The sequence below is a fragment of the Protomyctophum parallelum genome, assembly GCF_964188405.1.
Source record: "Protomyctophum parallelum genome assembly, chromosome: 22".
Classification (NCBI taxonomy): domain Eukaryota; kingdom Metazoa; phylum Chordata; class Actinopteri; order Myctophiformes; family Myctophidae; genus Protomyctophum; species Protomyctophum parallelum.
In genome coordinates, this window is record NC_139714.1 from 2,781,264 (window position 1) to 2,800,364 (window position 19,101).

General features: G+C 41.6%; 1 protein-coding gene across 1 annotated transcript; it reads right to left on the reverse strand.

Moving 5' to 3' along the window:
• Positions 1-454: 454 nt before the first annotated feature.
• On the reverse strand, positions 455-17,963 carry LOC310853611 (kinesin-like protein KIF20B; the record flags this gene model as incomplete). Its single annotated transcript, XM_083758003.1, has 14 exons — positions 17,895-17,963; positions 17,674-17,760; positions 16,569-16,658; positions 15,565-15,703; positions 12,830-13,014; positions 11,367-11,427; positions 8,092-8,171; positions 5,300-5,369; positions 4,758-4,869; positions 3,913-3,972; positions 3,134-3,280; positions 2,695-2,851; positions 1,297-1,578; positions 455-598 (listed from the first exon to the last, which is right to left on the reverse strand). Exons 1-14 carry the CDS (start codon positions 17,898-17,900, stop codon positions 455-457), a joined length of 1,620 nt encoding a protein of 539 aa, XP_083614129.1. The 5' UTR covers positions 17,901-17,963.
• Positions 17,964-19,101: the final 1,138 nt, after the last annotated feature.

Here is a 19,101-nt window from a genome sequence, read left to right on the forward strand (position 1 = left end):
TGGGTCTGTGTGCATGTACGTACCTGCAGCTTGACGGTCCAACTCCTGCCTGCAACACACACACACACACACACACACACACACACACACACACACACACACAGTTACATTCGTTCCCACAACGAACTATCCCACAAATATTGTGAATATAGCAGATCTTGCAGAGCTTGTAGATCGGCTATGTAGCTCTAAATGTGTAGACTTCTTGTAAATTAAGCAATGCAGATTTTTAACAATAATTTAACTCTTGGTTTCATGTTATGTTACGTTTCATTTTACACTCAAGATTTATAAGGATCCATTTAGTTACCAACTCTCCATAATTTAGCAGGGGACCACCTGTTACCCCCTCAAGGACCACTGGTGGTCCCCGGACCACTGGTTGAATACCACTGCTAAAAGTACATGTTACATACATGCAGTATGTCCGATTGGTTATATTTATTGACTGCGTTTACCTGTAGTCCTTCTCTCTCTGATGGAGGAGGACCTCAAACTCCGCGACCGCCTCCGCTCTGACCTTGGCCTCCAGAACTAATGCGTCATTGCATTGACCGACAACGCATTGGCAGACCGACACAGCACCCGTCTGCTGGACCTGGAGACAGACAGACAGACAGACAGACAACACATTAACATGGCTGAAAGCAAAATGAAGTCTCACCGCTCAATCCTAATGAAGTCCAAATCTGTGATCATTAGAACGAAGGAGTTTCATAAACAATATAGCTCATCTAGAATTGTGGTCATGCACTCCCGATCTAAACCTATGCACTTGCTGTTCTATGTTAAGCCAACCAGTTGAAGTAAGTAGAGGTCGAGGCTTTAGCGGTTGTTTTTATGAAATATCCCAAGACCCTTAGGGTTTTTTTTTAAGATGCTTCTGAATCTGAACAAGAGCGTGTACATTTTATTTTTTACATTCAACTTTTTTCTAACTCTCACCTATAATGGCATGCCCAAAATATGAATTGATTATTAATCAATTTGAATAAAGTATTGATTATTTGTTATAATATTTCAGTTCTATAAATATTGTCACCGCGAGGCAAGCAACACTTTAGTAATGAGCCGTGAACATCACCGTTGATCAGAAATCACAATCTAGGACAAGAATCCGAGATTAAAGGGTTTTAGATTTCAATTAGCATGGCAGTGGACGAGGGGGAATCATTTTTACTGGACGGATCATAGCCTAGCCAAACATTGCCTAGCAACGGACACTTAAGTGTCGCACCATCATAATTAATCATTAAAAACAAAAGAATCTCAATGGCCGCCGTCTCTCCTTGTTACCTCCTTCACACTCTCCTCCTGTTCTTCCTCCATGCAGCTGGAGTCTTCCGTCACGTTGTCCAGGGAGCTGCAGTCTCCCCTCACGTCGTCCAGGGAGCTGCAGTCTCCCCTCACGTCGTCCAGGGAGCTGCAGTCTCCCCTCACGTCGTCCAGGCAGCTGGAGCTCTCCCAGGCGATGGTGTCCCTCCCCCTCGGTCGCCGACCCACGTTGTCTATGCGCATCGACACTTCCCTGGACGCTCGCTGGGCGACAGAGGGCTCGACGGGCCTCAACGGCACAACCTGGAGAGACGGACGGTGGAGGGATACAGAGGAAATACCTGTCAGCCCATTTCATATGAAGGACGTTCATAAGACAAGAAAAACTTATCCAACAGTCGTTTTGTCCACGATTCCATGCTGTAACCCTTCTTCGGTAACCCTTCCTTTTACGGGACGGTAATGACCTGGTAATAATAGGTATAAGTACCTGGCATTACCGGGTAATTACTGTACCGTAAAATGAAGGGTTACCAATTCTTCTACATTCTCTCTAAATGTGTAGACTTCTTGAAAAATTAAGCAATGCAGATTTGTAACAATAATTGCTCTTGAGAGCGTAAAATTAAACCCCAGGAGGGTCCATTTAAATTTTTGAATGGGTGTCAATGCTTCCAACATTCATGAAATCACGCTGAAAGTGATTCAAATGAGATCATTGTCTATAGTTTTATCGTTACGCTGTCATCCATTTGAGTTAGAATCAATCTTAAAATGACATTTATAGTTATCGTCATTGTTATCCGGACCTTACCGTTAAATTCAAGGATCCATGAGAACCACTTCACTGGAGAAATGTACTGTGCATGGGGCACTGTGATAAAGCATGTGCTGTGCTCATCACTTGTACTTTACGTACATGTGGTGTGTGTACATTAATGTGTATGTCATTCCACTACATCATATCATACTATAATTAACCGAATGTCTGAGTGTGTGTCCGTGTGTGTGTGTGTGTGTCCGTGTGTGTGTCTGTCAGAAACAGTGCCGTAACTCCTTACTGCATGCACCCATCACTCCCACTTTTCACACAGGCATTGACCATATGCATATGGAGGGCGTAACGAAGCCCTTTTTTAGATTTGACACATTAATGATCATTAATTAATTTATTAGTCAATTACAAACGCACCCGGGCGCAGTACCCTTCACGGCCACAAGGGGGGGGGGGGGGGCAAATATCTCACAACGGGTAAGGACTAGTACAAATAACTTTTGCCCCCAACCCGATGTCAAGACCTACTGTACAGACGGCGGCATCACTTCAATGCAAAAGTTCTGAGTTGAAGGATTCATTTCTAACCAAGTCTCACAGAAGCAACTTTTTCTGTGAGTACGTGTGTGTGTGTGTGTGTGTACCTTCTGAGCGATGGCGGAGAACTTGAGAACATTCACTGTCTCATCGTGCGCACATGGGCTGGCGTTGACCAGCATGCATGCCTTTCCTCCGCCTGTGAAATAGGCCTGGATGAACCTTGTGAGCTTGGACTCTCTGAATGGGACATGCTGCTGGTTCCTAGAGAGAGAAAGACGTGTACGGACAGCGTTAGACGAGGATGAGGACTGAGGAGAGAGGCCCTTTATTTTATGCGTGCATTTACTTTGCCTGATGACTCACACACACAAAATGTGATCGCAACAAATGTTGTGAAATGGTGGTGTACAAAATATATTTTAAAAATAATTGTGGGGGAATATATATATATATATATATATATATATATATATATATATAGAGAGAGAGATAAAATGGTGATATTGATTTGAGGCCGTATCAACCACACACACACACACTTACTTCTTCTGTTGATTCAGCCTCAGGGCTTTCATGCACTTGCCCAGAGTGAACAGGGACATGTTAATGTTCCCTGCCTCCTTCAGCCTCTGTCCTCCAGTCTGGGTCTGAGCACTCCGTTCAGAGCCTGCCAGGTCACACAGCGAAAGCCTCACAAAACGAAAGCCACACACACACACACACACACACAGACACACACACACACACACACACACACACACACACACACACACACGTAAGTTACAACAATATGGACATGCATTTATACTGGTGATTTCACAGTGTACAGTAGGTTTAACACACAAACGTCTGTATTCATGATTTGTGAAGAGAGGACTTTGAAGTGATCGCATCATCGGATATTTTTCGGTATGTGACACCGACGCTCGTAGAATATTTAAAGATCTGTAAGCCTCGAACAAAGCCAACTCGGATCGTGACAAATCATAACAAACAATATTTTGGGCCGAACAAATAATTACAAAGAAGAAAAACAACAAAAAGTGTTGTACCCTGCACTTTTTTTCTTCCTTCTAATTATTTGTTCGGCCCAAAATATTGTGTTTGTTGTCATGATTTGTCACGATCCGAGTTGGCTTTGTTCGAGGCTTACAGATCTTTAAATAAATACATTTAGAAATGTCTATGGGAAAAATGCTTGGGGAATTATTTCCTGGGCCTGTCGTCGTCTTGAAAGGGTGCGGGACTGCAACGCTCTATATGGGGGACATTTGGTCCTCACAAGTGCAGTAATGCAAGTACATAAGCACACAGTGACTTACTCGCTGCTGTGCACTCCTCCTAACTCTATCCTGAGGATGCGGATGGAGAATATGCTGTGGCTGCAGAGAAAGAAACAATATTAATAACCCCACAGTGCTAAAGGTAGCATATCAGTGGGTTAACGCTGCTTCTGATAGACACATGGGGGACTACAAATTCACAGCCACCATTCTGGTCCGTTAGAACAGTCAACGGTGTACTGCAGCTGTCAATGCAATCCCTATATGAGGCGTCATAAACTACCGGAATTTCACAGATTACTGAGGCTGTAGCAATATTTGGGTGTTCTAATAAAAGTGTCCCATATGTTTGGTTTGTCGTTTTTTAATGTCACATACGGTACCTGTACCTGCCCCCTCAATATACAACGCACAATATACTCAGTGTGTCAAAATGCTAGCATCAGAAATATATAAAGTTGAAGTGGCCACATGTTACTGTATACACACCAAGGTCGCAATACCCAGATACATTTGTGTTTGGTTATAGGCTCATTTGTTTTTGGAAGATTATCCAAATAGCCTCTTGCAAGACTAATAGCAGTTGAGACGAATAACAGTCTAAGTCCATAATTTATTCTGACCCCTCCTCGAAAAGGCCAAGCTATCCTGACCCCTTATCCATGATTTATACATTATGGATAATTAGTGTGCACACTCATTTGGAAACCTTTTTATTCAAATCAATTGATTTGAATTTGTATTCTTATTTTAAAAGTAGGCTAACTACAGTAAAATTCCAATGGATTGGCCAGTACACCGTTCTAACGGACCAGAAGTGGTGGCGCCCGTGTGTCTCTATTGGCTGTGCCATGTCATACAAGCTGCTGATTGGCTGGTGTTACCTCCTGCTGGACATATGGTTGAGCCTGGTGGCAGAGATACTCTGGTTCCTCTTTCCGACCTTCATGACCCTGTAGGCCTCCTCTGATGATGTCACCTGCACCCACCGCAGGTCTGACACACACACACACACGCGATTAGTGGTGGAAAAAGTACTGCACGGTGATACATTTTACTTAAACGGATATTTTACTTTCATTTTAACCGGACAGTTTTTAAGTTGCTTGATTCAGTATTTTCACACACACACACACACACACACACACACACACACACACACACACACACACACACACACACACACACACACACACACACACACACACACACACACACACACACACACACACACACACACGATTAGTGGTGGAAAAAGTACTGCACGGTGATACATTTGACTTAAACGGATATTTTACTTTCATTTTAACCGGACAGTTTTTAAGTTGCTTGCTTAATTCAGTATTTAGAGATTTGGCCAATAATGTTATCAGACACACACACACAAGCAGCAGCACTCACACACACGGTCGGTGACTTGTGTTACCTTTGACAAAGGAGTGTCCCTGTTTGTCCTGAGACAGCTGCAGAACCGTCCTCTTAGAAGCTGTAGGACACTGTAGGACGACACCAAAGACCAAACATTCAGAACACTGACTGGAAATACTTCAAATAGCATTGCTGTCGGGAGGGGTGGGGGGGGTGGCTATATGCACAAAGAATAACCTTACTTCCGGGCTTGTGACCGATGAGGATGAATTAAGGCTCTGTTCCATTTGTCTGAACAGTGTGTTCTCGAAACCTTTTAATTTTGAGTTCCCCTTGAGTGTATAGAGCACCGAAGTCTGACGTCACTTTCCGTAGAGGGCGCCAGTACACAGGTTCATGTATTTTTTTAGTTGCATTATAATCCCCATAGGGGGGATTTTAGATCGCTTCATATAAGAACTATGTTTGAAAAATATTCCGACCACCCCGGCCTTTCGGTCAGGGGAGTGGCTGTGTGTCGTTAATGATGTTCATTAATATTTGATACAGCCAGTTTCTGGAGAAAATGGAATTAATGTGGCCGCAAAAGCCTTGAAACTTCATATGAAGGCAATGTCGCTGCTAATATACGTCACGCCCAGCAGTCAACACATTGCGTTCCTGAGATTCCTCGTTGACGTAAACTCAGCTGGTGGTGACTCAACTCGTACTAACCACGAAACATTAAATATCAATAAAATAAAAGTAAACGTAATTAACATTCAGTTTATGTTGTGCTACAGGCAGATGCAGCCACCCGCCTACCCGGAAATGTAGTCTCTGGGTTATTTGACTCGTTTCTAACTCTTATTTTGTTACTCTTTGGGTATATTTGTACATTTCCACCTTCAGTCGATGCTTCATATCCATATGAGTGAAAAGGCCGGGGTGATCAGTTTATTTTTCAAACGCAGTTCTTATGAAGAGATCTAAAATCCCCCTATGGGGATTATAATGCAAATAAAAAATACATGAACCTGGGGACGCCCTCTACCGACAGTGAGTCAGGACTTCGGTGCTCTATACTCTCAGAGTTATAGACCTGTACAGGGACATTTGGAACCCACTCAAGGACACCTTTAGACCCACTGGTGTAGCAGAGTGTTTCCAATGAGCCAACATGCACAATAGCAGCACCCTGACTCCGTTTGACCAAAATGGAAAAGAGCCTTCATTAGTATCATCAGTAACACCTGTGAAGGAAGTAGAGAAGTGGCCCAATTCTTTCCAAAATGGTGTGTATGCATAGAGCCCATTGAGGCCCTACTTGGTCATACTACAGCATCACACAAAAGTATGAAAAAATAGCAGATCTACAAACTCGAAACGCAGCTCGAAGCGACACGTTTTGAGCTCATCGAACTGCTATATATTTATTTTTATCCTGAAAAGTAACAGTGTCGGACATGAGGTTTCCACAGCCAGTGTTACGGGGACCACCAGTGGTCCTTGTAGAGGTTCCAGGTGGTTCCCAGATAAATGATGGATAGTTTAGTTGGTAACCAAATGGACCCTTATAGATCTTTAACTCTTGAGATTGTAACATTTTACATTCTCAACAGTTACATTATTGTTAAACATCTGTATTACTTAATTTACAAGAAGTCTACACAATTAGAGAATGTAGAAGAATTGTGATTCTTATCGTTTGCCCGTTATCTCTCCTATGGTACCAACATCAATTCAGTATGGAATTGTGCAACGTATGCAACAACAACAAAATATTCTTTAGTTTTGGGTCTGGGAGGATAAATCTCATCAAATGGTGGTCTGTAGCTCAAATGCTGAATAAATATGATATGAAAAAGGTTGAAAACCACTGCAGTATGACAATCAATAGTCAATACTCATGGAATAAAGCTAAATAAAAATTCTGGCTGAATGAGACCTACCATTCTAAACGTATGTTGCTGCTGTTCTAAACATGCATTCTAAGTTTGACCACTTCACAACATACCATTTCATCTTAAAATGACTAACGGAAAATAAGCCGACAGTGTAGATCAGTAGATCTGCAATTTTCGCTGGCGCTTTACAATCACATTTGTTTCACAAGGTTGTATTGTGAACCAGGCTGTGAATCAATACCGCCCCCATCTGGCCGAGTCAGGTTATGCTTCCACTGGGTTCTCCACACTTTACCAATGGATTTTCAAAACCTTTCCAGAATATTTAACCACATTTCCAGGCCTATATATAAAAATCATGCAGCGCAATAATGAGCCTCTTACTCCTATGCGCAATGCCCAAAGACAGTGTAGCAAAAATAAAGCTTAGAATATAGAATAGTGTACGATCATGCTGCAGCATGTTGTGAGATTGTAGATCTGTTTTTCGGTTACGTCCGGTACACATTAGGCTGCAATCACCCAGCCCTTTTCGGCAAAAAATGACTTTATGTTACATTCATGTAATGTTTTGGATGTTGTATTATTGAACAATGCATCGCCAAATATTTTTCCAGGGCCCTTGATAAATTCCAAACCTTTTCTAGGAAAATGTTTTGCCTAATTTAAAATATTTCCAGGAATTTCATGACCCTGGGGATCCTGCTTCCAATAGAAGACATGCAGGATTCTATGGAATCCAAATGACTGAAATCAGTCGTGGCGACAGATCCGCAGGTACTACAAGTAGGCCTAAGTAGTAATGGAAACAATACCAGTTGGAGTAGGAGCACTTAAATAAAACTGAACTTAACAGTAGCAGGAGTACTTAACGGTAGTAGTAAAGAGATAGCACTACAGTACATATATTAGTAGTGTTATCGCTAAATGTAGCGTTTTCCATCAGTAGCATTATGATAGTTACTTGTTCCAGCAGGTCGTGGATGTTCTCGTTGTAGATCTCGAAAAATGACACCCAGACAGAGAACTTGGATTCACTTGTGGCTCCTGCAACACACACACACACACACACACACACACACACACACACACACACACACACACACACACACACACACACACACACACACACACACACACACACACACACACACACACACACACACACACACACACACACACACACACACACACACACACACACACACACAATTAAGACATTTTTTCAAATATTACGTAAGATAGAGGCAAACATTGTGAAAATAGCCGATCTACAAGCACACCGCGCCTCTGTAGGCCTCCTCTGTGGAACCAGGGGAGCAGCAGTCAAACTATAATTTAACGTCTACAATTCCAAGTGCATGTCAGGGTGGGGGTCCCCAGTTCAAATATGATAATCTTTGGTGCGTTACGGACTAGTGGCCTGGAAAGGTCAAGAAGCACTGATCTAAGGTAACAACAACCCACAAAGTAAGCAATAAGCCATGAGGAGCACACAGATTACCAATTTAGGCATTTAGCTGACGAATATTAATTACATTTCCGTTTGCCTTTTAGGCACAGGGCAGATACAACGGATAACTGAAATATACCCAGACATTACTGACATTTTATACAAAAAAGGACAAATTAGCAGAAATATCCGATATACAAGCTTACATGTCACAGAGTGACGGCCTTGTAAGCTTGTAGATCTGCAAAATGTATGAGCAACCTTCAACATGGAAACGATGACGATATTATAATGACAAAAATTGCGATTATCTCAAATAATTGTGATTAGACAATTATGTAATAATTGTGAAAACCCAGGTCCACGAGTACATTTTAGGCTTATTTACCTTAAAGTGCAGTGCAAATACAAATATTACAAAAGTAAAACGTTCCAAAAACAAAATGAACACTTAAAGTTAACTATACTAAAGAAACAAGCAGGAACTGTTACAGGCTTTTCCCTGGCTTGCAGTTCTCCCCTGTTGTCTCTTACTAGACTCAAGTGAGACTGAACTGCCTTCACCTGCAGCAATCCTGCTCTTAAACAGGTGGGGCACACCGTCCTCTAATTAGTAAGTGGTCATTAGTTAACTCACCACACAGCTAACTAAACCTATCTGCCACCTGACATTAAAGGAATATTAAATTTACATTTCACAGGCCCAATTAATTGAGCCTAACACAAATAAGACATAATAAACATGAACAAACACCCCTCTTCCTCTAGTCTATGGTACTTGGCACCTTCCAATCTAGACCAACAGAAAATTTAATTACTTCACACAGTGACATTAAATCAACATTTAAAAAACATTTTAGTCCTTGTGGGAAATGTCAGATGTCCACTGTAAAGAAAACATGCAACACAACACCATTAACCCCATTTTAGGCGGGAACCCCTTTTGGTGTTAGCATTACGTTATAACGATTACAATAATAACAATTAGATAAATCAATTATAGCAAAAAATGAGGGAGGTGGTGGGACAGTTCAGAATAAAATCACTAAAGAAATCAGTAAATAAGTTTAACTGTAATTTATTAAATCAAATCTAAATAAAGTTTTCAATAGCAAAACGTTCACTTAATGAAATCAAAATAAAATAAAACTGCCTCAAAAAGAATGGGTGTAAATCTCAAGTGTCCTGGCACTGTCCAAAACTAACTTAAATGTCTCAAAATAAATCAAATGGAAACCAGTCTCCAGTATGCGCCGAGTGTAGCCAGTCTCCTCTGGCCACCCTTAAACTCCTTCGCAAAGTCTGGTCCAATATCCAATATCCAGGGAAATAATCCAAAATGGAAAGAAGGTCGGTAATCCAATGGTATAATCCACTATTCAGGAAAGTACTCCAGAAAGGAAATAAGGCAAGATCTTGGGAAATATTCCTCTTGCCTCTCCAGTAGCCTGTCTGTCTCTCTGTTCACCTTAGCCCTCCAAGCAGAACCCAAATGCTACTGAAGTTTCTGACATTTGTTCGACCCAGTGCATTGGGTCCTGTTCCACGTCGTCCATGCCACCTGATTAAAACATTTACTGGCTCATGTTTACATGTTTAACGCCTCCCCGCGCTCTTTGACGATATTCTTCAGTATGAGGCTTTCTGAATATGTAAAGTATAAGTACCCATACATGCCGCTGCGAATATCTCCTGTGGCGCGGAAGCCGTTAAGTATTTTTAATATATGTTTGCCCGATTTGGAAGCTTGGATTCTTCTTTTCCTTCCTTGTTTATTGACACCTCATTGTACCGCCTATCTGGCTAGCTAGTGGCGCTATAGCTATGACACAGCAGATCAGAGGCAGGGACGTAGCCTCACAAGCCAACCGCACACCGGGAGGCGGTACAATAAACGGTAAACAAACAAGAAGAAATAAAGCGACCAAATCGGTCAAACAAAGATTAAAAATACTTAACGGCTTCCGCGCCACAGGAGATATTCGCAGCTGGATGTATAGCTACTTAAAGTTACCGAATTCAGAATAACTCAAGGAAAATAATGGCGTCACATGCCGCGGGTCCTATTTTAGAGAGAATCTCCACATCCGCATATGGGAATTTCCATACGAAAATACAGTAGTGAGCAGGGACCCAACGTAATACTCAACAAAATATCAGAAAAGTTTTACGTAGGGTCCCGAAAGGGGCTATGTTCACCTCCACTCTGGACTGACAGACTCAATCTCTCCAGGTGGCCCAAACAATGTGATTGCCCCTCATCAGCCAGGTGAGCTGTGGGCGGGGCTTCACAATCACTGCCTGTTCTGTTACCATAGCAACACATGTATCTAGCTGGTTTCTAATGGCATAGTCCAGCAGATAACTAGAAAAAACGCATAGTGTGGCAGATAGGTGGAAAATAATAACATACATGAAAATAGTGCATAGCAAACGAACGTTTACAACGTTATGCTTTAGTTATTTAAAAATAGCAGATCTACAAACTCATAGCGCGCCACCGAGTGGCGCGCTACGAGCTTGTAGGTCTGCTATTTTTGAAAAATCAAAGAACGACTGACATAGAAACATAGCTTTTTCAGAAAACTGTCAGGATTTCGAAGACATTTTTAGAATCTGATCACAGGTCAGAATGGGTTAAACCCACACTTCCCAGCCGACTTGATGGTTTGGAATTACTATTGGAAGCAGCAGTGTAGTGTGTGTGCATGCATAGTTCCTCAGTACTACGGTCTATAGGGCATGAGCTGGCCTGTGACACACACACACTCTAACAGTTGAAATACACCAACCTTCCTGAAAAGTGGGTGCAGTGGAGGTCAGTGAAGACATGCCGCTGGCACCTTGCTGAAGGGGGAGAGACAGAGAGTAGAGAATAGATAAGAGTACTCTCATAAATAATAGTAACGCACAAAGTATAATTCAACTATAATTTAACGCCTTTACGTTTTTTTTAAGAGTTAAATATCTAATAATGGTCCATTTGGTAACCAACTCTTCATCATTTAGCTGGGGACCACCTGGAACCCCCTCAAGGACCCCCACCGGTCCCCGGACCACTGGCTGAAAACCACTGCTCTAAAAGCATGATATTAAATTATCAAATTAAACCATCTAACCAAAAACATATATCTAGCCATCCATGAAAATAAAATATCCATCTTCACCACACACGTCTATTCATATCTATCCAATCATCCATTAGTGATTGACTATAGGGGTGTAACGATACATTTTAACAGCGATACGTAGGGGTGTAACGATACATTTTAACAGTGATACGTAGGGGTGTAACGATACATTTTAACAGTGATACGTAGGGGTGTAACGATACATTTTAACAGTGATACGTAGGGGTGTAACGATACATTTTAACAGTGATACGTAGGGGTGTAACGATACATTTTAACAGTGATACGTAGGGGTGTAACGATACATTTTAACAGTGATACGTAGGGGTGTAACGATACATTTTAACAGTGATACGTAGGGGTGTAACGATACATTTTAACAGTGATACGTAGGGGTGTAACGATACATTTTAACAGTGATACGTAGGGGTGTAACGATACATTTTAACAGTGATACGTAGGGGTGTAACGATACATTTTAACAGTGATACGTAGGGGTGTAACGATACATTTTAACAGTGATACGTAGGGGTGTAACGATACATTTTAACAGTGATACGTAGGGGTGTAACGATACATTTTAACAGCGATACGTAGGGGTGTAACGATACATTTTAACAGTGATACGTAGGGGTGTAACGATACATTTTAACAGCGATACGATACGTATCACGATACATGGTTGACGATACGATACATGGACGATATTGGTTCATTATGGCGATACGATTCAATGATTTGAAATCGATACAATAACTATTTGAAATACATTGACATTATTTTAAACTACGGTAACTAATTAATCCCCTCTTTTTCTTTTATCTTCTAAAAATTGCTAAATACCATGCACAAAAATGTAGTATTGATACAATCGATTATTGGCATAGCAAAACGATTCGATACCGATTATTTGCATTGCAAAACGTTACGATACATAATCGATGTTGTCGTTTTCATTTCGATATACTTCGATTCATGAAATTAAAATCGATTTTTCGATGCAGTTACACCCCTACTATCGACCCATTCAAACATCTATCATCCATCCAATTATCTATCCATCCATCCAGTCACACATTTACAACTCAACAGCTCTCCACCCGGACGGTCCTCCTCACCTCCTTCACCAGACTCAGAAGCAGGTTCTTGGCATGGTCTTCCTGTGCCTGCTGCTTCTCACTGAGCCTGGTGAATTCGCTATATCGTAGCGGTTTTACGGTGCTCCGTGTGCACAGGGAGCACCGTAAAACCGCGAAGAGCAGCACCAGAGCCCTGGGCAGCAGACCGGGGTCAGTCTCTGGACCTGGAGAGAACGAGAGCAAGAGAACGAGAGAGAAAGAGCTTTCAAAAACACACAAAAAACATCAACCTTAATACTTAATTTTTGCCGGGGGAATTCTTCAAAATTATGGCGCTAGAGTGCCAGCAGATATGGTAGATTTTACTCTAAAAGCCCCGCCTTCTGTTCCCCCCCAAAAAAACCGGGAGGCATACTCTTACATTACTACTTCATGCTGGTCATGCTAAAGTCTCTCTAGAAGCGTTAATATTCCAAACGAATAAACTGCAGTCAGAAATGAAGAGAGAACCTTGTCCTTTTGGTCAAAACCATGGAGAGCTCCCTAGATTAGGAGTTACGAGCCATTCTTTTGGAGCCGTAAACAAGGAAGTGAACGGCAGTGTGCATGCGTGAAACAACAAGGAGTACACTGCAGTAGGAACATCTCTACAATATACGTGTTCAAACAATGTATCCGTGTCCCTGAGTTCACTGTTGTTGACAAAGGAACCGACTGTCTGGGTTTATGTAGTCTCCCGAGTCGCAAGCCAGACTGTTGCCTCCCACAAATTTAAATTGCAATCTGAAAATGATCAAGCGATAAAGCACATGCGACGCCTCCTCCCCATGTCCGTTTCATCCTTACTGTCATGCAGATTTATCCAAATATAAATCATCTAAGCATTCATTCATATATAGACCTATAGCGTGCTGCTTAGCAGAAATGAAAATAAAAAAATGCAATGTGAAGATATTTTAACTTCTTTTAAGATAAACTTTCCATGAATTGCGTCGGAAATGACGAACAGATAATAGCTTCCTGCCTCGGATGCCAGGAGGTGTAATACGAGAGAGGATAAATATAAAGCTGCATAAGGTTAGGCACAAAAGGTGGTAGCACTTTGGTAGGTCCGCAAAACAGCAACTATGTACATAGGACTAGACATTACAGCAATATAGCACCACTCAAAGGAATTATAACTGTGTGTGTGTGTGTGTGTGTGTGTGTGTGTGTGTGTGTGTGTGTGTGTGTGTGTGTGTGTGTGTGTGTGTGTGTGTGTGTGTGTGTGTGTGTGTGTGTGTGTGTGTGTGTGTGTGTGTGTGTCTGTCTCTACTCTAGGGACATAGGAAAAGAGAACACTCATTATGCTCCAAAAGATAAATGTATTGACGAAGTTTCGAGCCAAGGCTCTTCATCTGGTCAAACTCAAGATGTCAGTGATCCACCCACTTAAGTAGACACCCACGGGTCACGTTACTAGTCAGTGGGTGGAACCAACACAACATGTTGTTCAATTAATGAAATATCATTAAATACAGTGTTACACATTTCTCAAATCCACAACAGTGGAATAAGCAAAAGGACAGCATGATTATTATAGAATCCAAGACAGTGATTCACATAATCAGGTATTATTACTTGGGCAACAATTCAAATATATACAGCATAAAATAAAGAAATTATAAAAAATGGCTGATGGGGAAGTCCTCGTTCATTCCCTTTGGGGACATTGTATTTAAAGTGTAAATCCAAAAGGATTCACGTTGTAGCAACAATCTAATCTATTCAGATCCCCAACGTGAATCCTTTGGGATTAAAGTGGGTGGATCACTGACATCTTGAGTTTGACCAGATGAAGAGCCTTGGCTCGAAACGTCATCAATAAATGTATCTTTTGGAGCATATGAGTATGCGGGTTCCCTTCTCTTTTCCTATGACACTTTTTGAACGAAGCGCCTCCACGAAGTGATGTGCGTATTTCACTATAGTTTCTACTCTAGGGACCCCCTAGAGTTCTAGGGGGTCCCTAGTTCTAGCTAAATTAGAGATACCCTAACGGGTCCATTTGGTTCCATTTGTACACTCTCAGAGTTAAACCAGTAAGACTAATCTTGAGTGTACAGGATGTGATGAGGTCAGATCAAGATAATGGAATGTCAGAACAGGTCAGCTCCATATATGGAGATCTAAGGGTTGCAGCGGGGCAGTGTATAGAATTTACAGGGTTTGATAAGGGCCCAGGTATAGGACCAGGCCTTATTCTTCGGGCCTGTTGAGAACTCTAGTTTTCCCCGGCTGGCTGCACACATAACTTTGGGGCAGGCCCGTCTAGAGTATGAATGGACAGGGAGACATCGAAAAGGATATATGTCAGAACAGGTTCTGACATATATCTATATACTAATATTGATGACATCAGGGATCTCCATATATGGGCTTAATTGGGCGACTTGAGTTAGGTGACGTGTCAAAGTGACAGGGATTGTGAGTGAGGTGACAAAAAAGCAAGGTTTCATAGTTATCTGTGACAACAGTGATTATACAATATAAGTTGGGGTCGCAGAGATAGAGAAATACCATTAAATGGGGGTCCGTAGCCTAATGCATGTCAAACTGGGGGTCCTTGAAATGAAAATGGTTGATAATCACTGCTAGAGCCGTGAAAATCCTCTCTTATGGCGTATCTTTTCAAATGAGGGTCATGGACATGAACAAGTTTGAGAACCACTGCACTACAAGTTCAAATATGGAGGCCCGACGGCAACGATGTTCACGTTTGCAGCGTTACTGACCTAGAAATGTAAAGGTCTTTCCCGCATTTGTGACGCCATATGTGAAGAGGAGGGAGTTGCGTCCATCAATGGTATCCCTGACCAGGTGCTGCACTGTGCCCTGGAACAGCTGCTCCTGGCTGCACTCTGGTCCAAATACCTGAATACAGTGACAAACAGTGGTGGGAAAAGTACTCCATTTTGTTAAGCAAAAGTCAATACTGCTATATAGTAAAAGTCTGCAATTCAACATGTACTTATGCGTAAAAGTAGACATTGTGCAGAATGTCCCATTTAAAGATTTCAAATGAATTATGTTTTGAAAATGGCAAAACAAGCTGTTAATGCACCGCGATTGAGCTTGTAGATGTAGATGCGAGCTTGTAGATGTAGATGCGAAGTAAAAGTATTGGAAATACTCAAGTAAAGTATAAATACATCAAAATTGTACTTACAGTAGTTAAGTAAATGTACTTAGTTACTTTACACCACTGCACACAACATTAAACACCAGCTTCTGACTGCAGGAGGTAGGATGCAGTTACCCTACCAGCTAGCCTGGGATCAATACTGTTTTCGGTGTTACTGTTCTCAATCTCATCCAGTCTGGAGGGAAATAACTTCACGTCATCAGGTGGCCGGAACCAGCACCTCCACCAAAATGATTCCGCTAGTTTAAAATGTGTTTAGTTGGCATAATCATTTTAGTTCCTCTTGGTATTAAAATTGTTTGTTATATCCAGCTTTTATTCTAATCCAACTGACCCAAGAGCATTTATAGCTTGGTGAGTTCAGCACTAGTAAACACTGACTGGTCCTCGACCAATGAGAATAGAAGCACCGTGGTTACCGTTTGGCTTGGCGGTTTCTCTCATTGAGCCAACCAGTCCCAACGTATTACAGAATGTGAAATGAACAAAACACACCAGACACTGGCCACGAACATGGGAAACCTTGTCTTGTCTTGAGTTGGCTAAATCGCTTTTGTTGCATGCGTGTGGTTGTGTGTGTGTGTATGCGCTTACCTTTGTGAAGGTGAACCTATTTTCCACCCGGTTGGTTGGAGGCGGAGCATGGACCGTCACAGTGACAGCGTCCTCCACCGTCATTCCCTGCTGCAGAGGAAACCCAACATCAGCCTGTGTGCGCGTGTGTGTTTGTGCATGCGTGTAGCACTTTGCGGTTTGCACGCAGGTGTGTGTTATATTAGAGTCATCTAGAACATACATGGGCAACTGGCGGGCGGCCCAGGGGGGCCCAACTTCACTTAATGCGGCCCACAGGTTAATATCTGAATACCGATATATTAATGATTTCAACTGTTATAATTGCAAACATGGAAACATAACGCACTTTAATTACTGCAGTGTATATTAGTAGCTTAATGACTATTAAAATTGTATTGTCTTTTTTATGTCCAATATATTTGCATTTAAGTTCATAAAGTTAACATAAGTATAACTAAATGCATTTGAAAGTAAATACAATTTTTACTTTTCATGATTCCAATTAAAAAATAGCAAAAACAAAAATCAGGATTTCAATTCAAATATAGCAAAAAATAGCAGATCGACAAGCTCAAAATGCGTTGCAGTGCAACACGAGCTTGTAGATCTGCTATTTTTGATACTACGTACAGCATATGCAATGTGGCCCTCTGGACTGGAGTGAGTGTGGAACTATAGTGGAACCTCTCCATCTTCAAAGTCAAACCCACCCCTGATCTAGAATGTCTTTGATAGGGCTTGAAGATCGATTGAGAATTAATGCTGAAGCTTCATAGTGCGGTGCGTAAAGTTAAAGTATGCAGCATGTTAAAAGTGCAATCTGTCATTATTAGCTCCAAATGGGATTCGAACCCACCCAGGTCTACAATAAACTACAATCAAAATGCTGCTATAATATGCCTGTTTGTCACACTGCCTCACTAGCGTGTGTTGTTTTGTTGAGTGAATCTGTTAGCCTGAGAGTAACGGATGAGAGCTGAGCGCTAGATTTTGAAATGTAAAAATATCCTTACATGTTTATTTTATGAGGTGTGACTGTGTGTGTGTGTGTGTTGGAATGACCCTTATTCGGTGTACAATATGGATATGTGCGTGTGTGTGTGTGTGTGTTCAACTGTTTTACCTGCACTCCTTTGACTGTCTCCGAGGAGGTGAAGGGTCTGATTCGAAGGTACACCTGGAGGTTGTCCTTCTCCACCTCCCCGGAACTCTGATGAGAAAAACATTGATACCATTGTAACAGAGGGGAGGAGACAACATCAGACTTTTCATCGCCATTCTGACTCAGAGGTGATGAAATCAAAGCAAATCAAATGATTGCAAGTGTCAATGAACACAGCACACCTCCATCTCCTGGAATTCCCTCCATAAATTTCTCTTCACCAGGCCGAGGTCTGTCGGTCTCTTGGTTGTCCTGTATGAAAAAACAAATAATAATGAACCACGAACCACAATAAACTTGAGGGCCTCCACATAAAAAGCATTCACTGTGAAGAATATATTTAACCAAAATATCCTCATATGCCATGCCATGATTCTTTTCATATTTACTTGCCACAAACCTAGCCTAAAATCCTCTAAAAACGTTTGGACACAAAAAACCACAACCACCAATATTTACAAGCAATGTTACAGAACAACAAGGCCAACTTGTAATAGAAGTCACTTATAATAGAAGACATGGCAATACTGCTCTAGACTTGATTTATTTACGTGATCTTCTAAGACAAGGTAGTCCCCCGGTAAATGTTGGAGTTGCTAACCAAATGGGCCCATATAGATCTTTAACTCCTGAGTGTAAAATGGTAAAATGGTTTCATTTTACACTCTCAAGAGTTAAATTATTGTTACATCTCTCCTATGGTACCAACATCAATACAGAATGGAATTCTGGACAAAATGGCCTGAGAGGCCAAATGTTATCAAATGGTGGTCCGTGGCTCAAATACCCAATAAATAATGCCTTGTTAATATGAAAAGGGTTGAAAACCACTGTTCTAAGAAGATGAAGTCGTTAGAATAACATGATGTAAACATAATGTTGAAGGTCCACAATACAGTGGGGCACCCTTCATTGATTAATCAATTAAAAAAGAAATCACTTAATGTTAGAAGGTTCTATACTCTTAACCAACGTTCAAAGGATCACCTAAAACGCAGTGGTTCTCAAAGTGGGGGAGAGGGAGTTCCAGGGGGTCCCCAGAAAAATTATAGTTAGGAACCAAATGGACCATCCATTATGGGTCTGTAACTCGGAGAGTGTACACACGGAACCAAATAGACCCGTTAGTTACATTAACATTGATTTTACAATTTAAATTGGGGGTCCCATAGATAGAAATGCCATTAATTGGGGGGTCCGTAGACTAATGCATGTCAAACTGGTGGTCCTTGAAAGTAAACGGGTTGAGAATCTCTGCTAGAGCCGTAAAAGTCTTCTCTTAGTTATGGGGGTCCCTGGCACATCTCTTCAAATGGGGGTCCGCGGGCTAATAAATGTCAATTTGGGGGTCCTTGACATGGAAAAGTTGGAGAACCACTGACCTAAAAC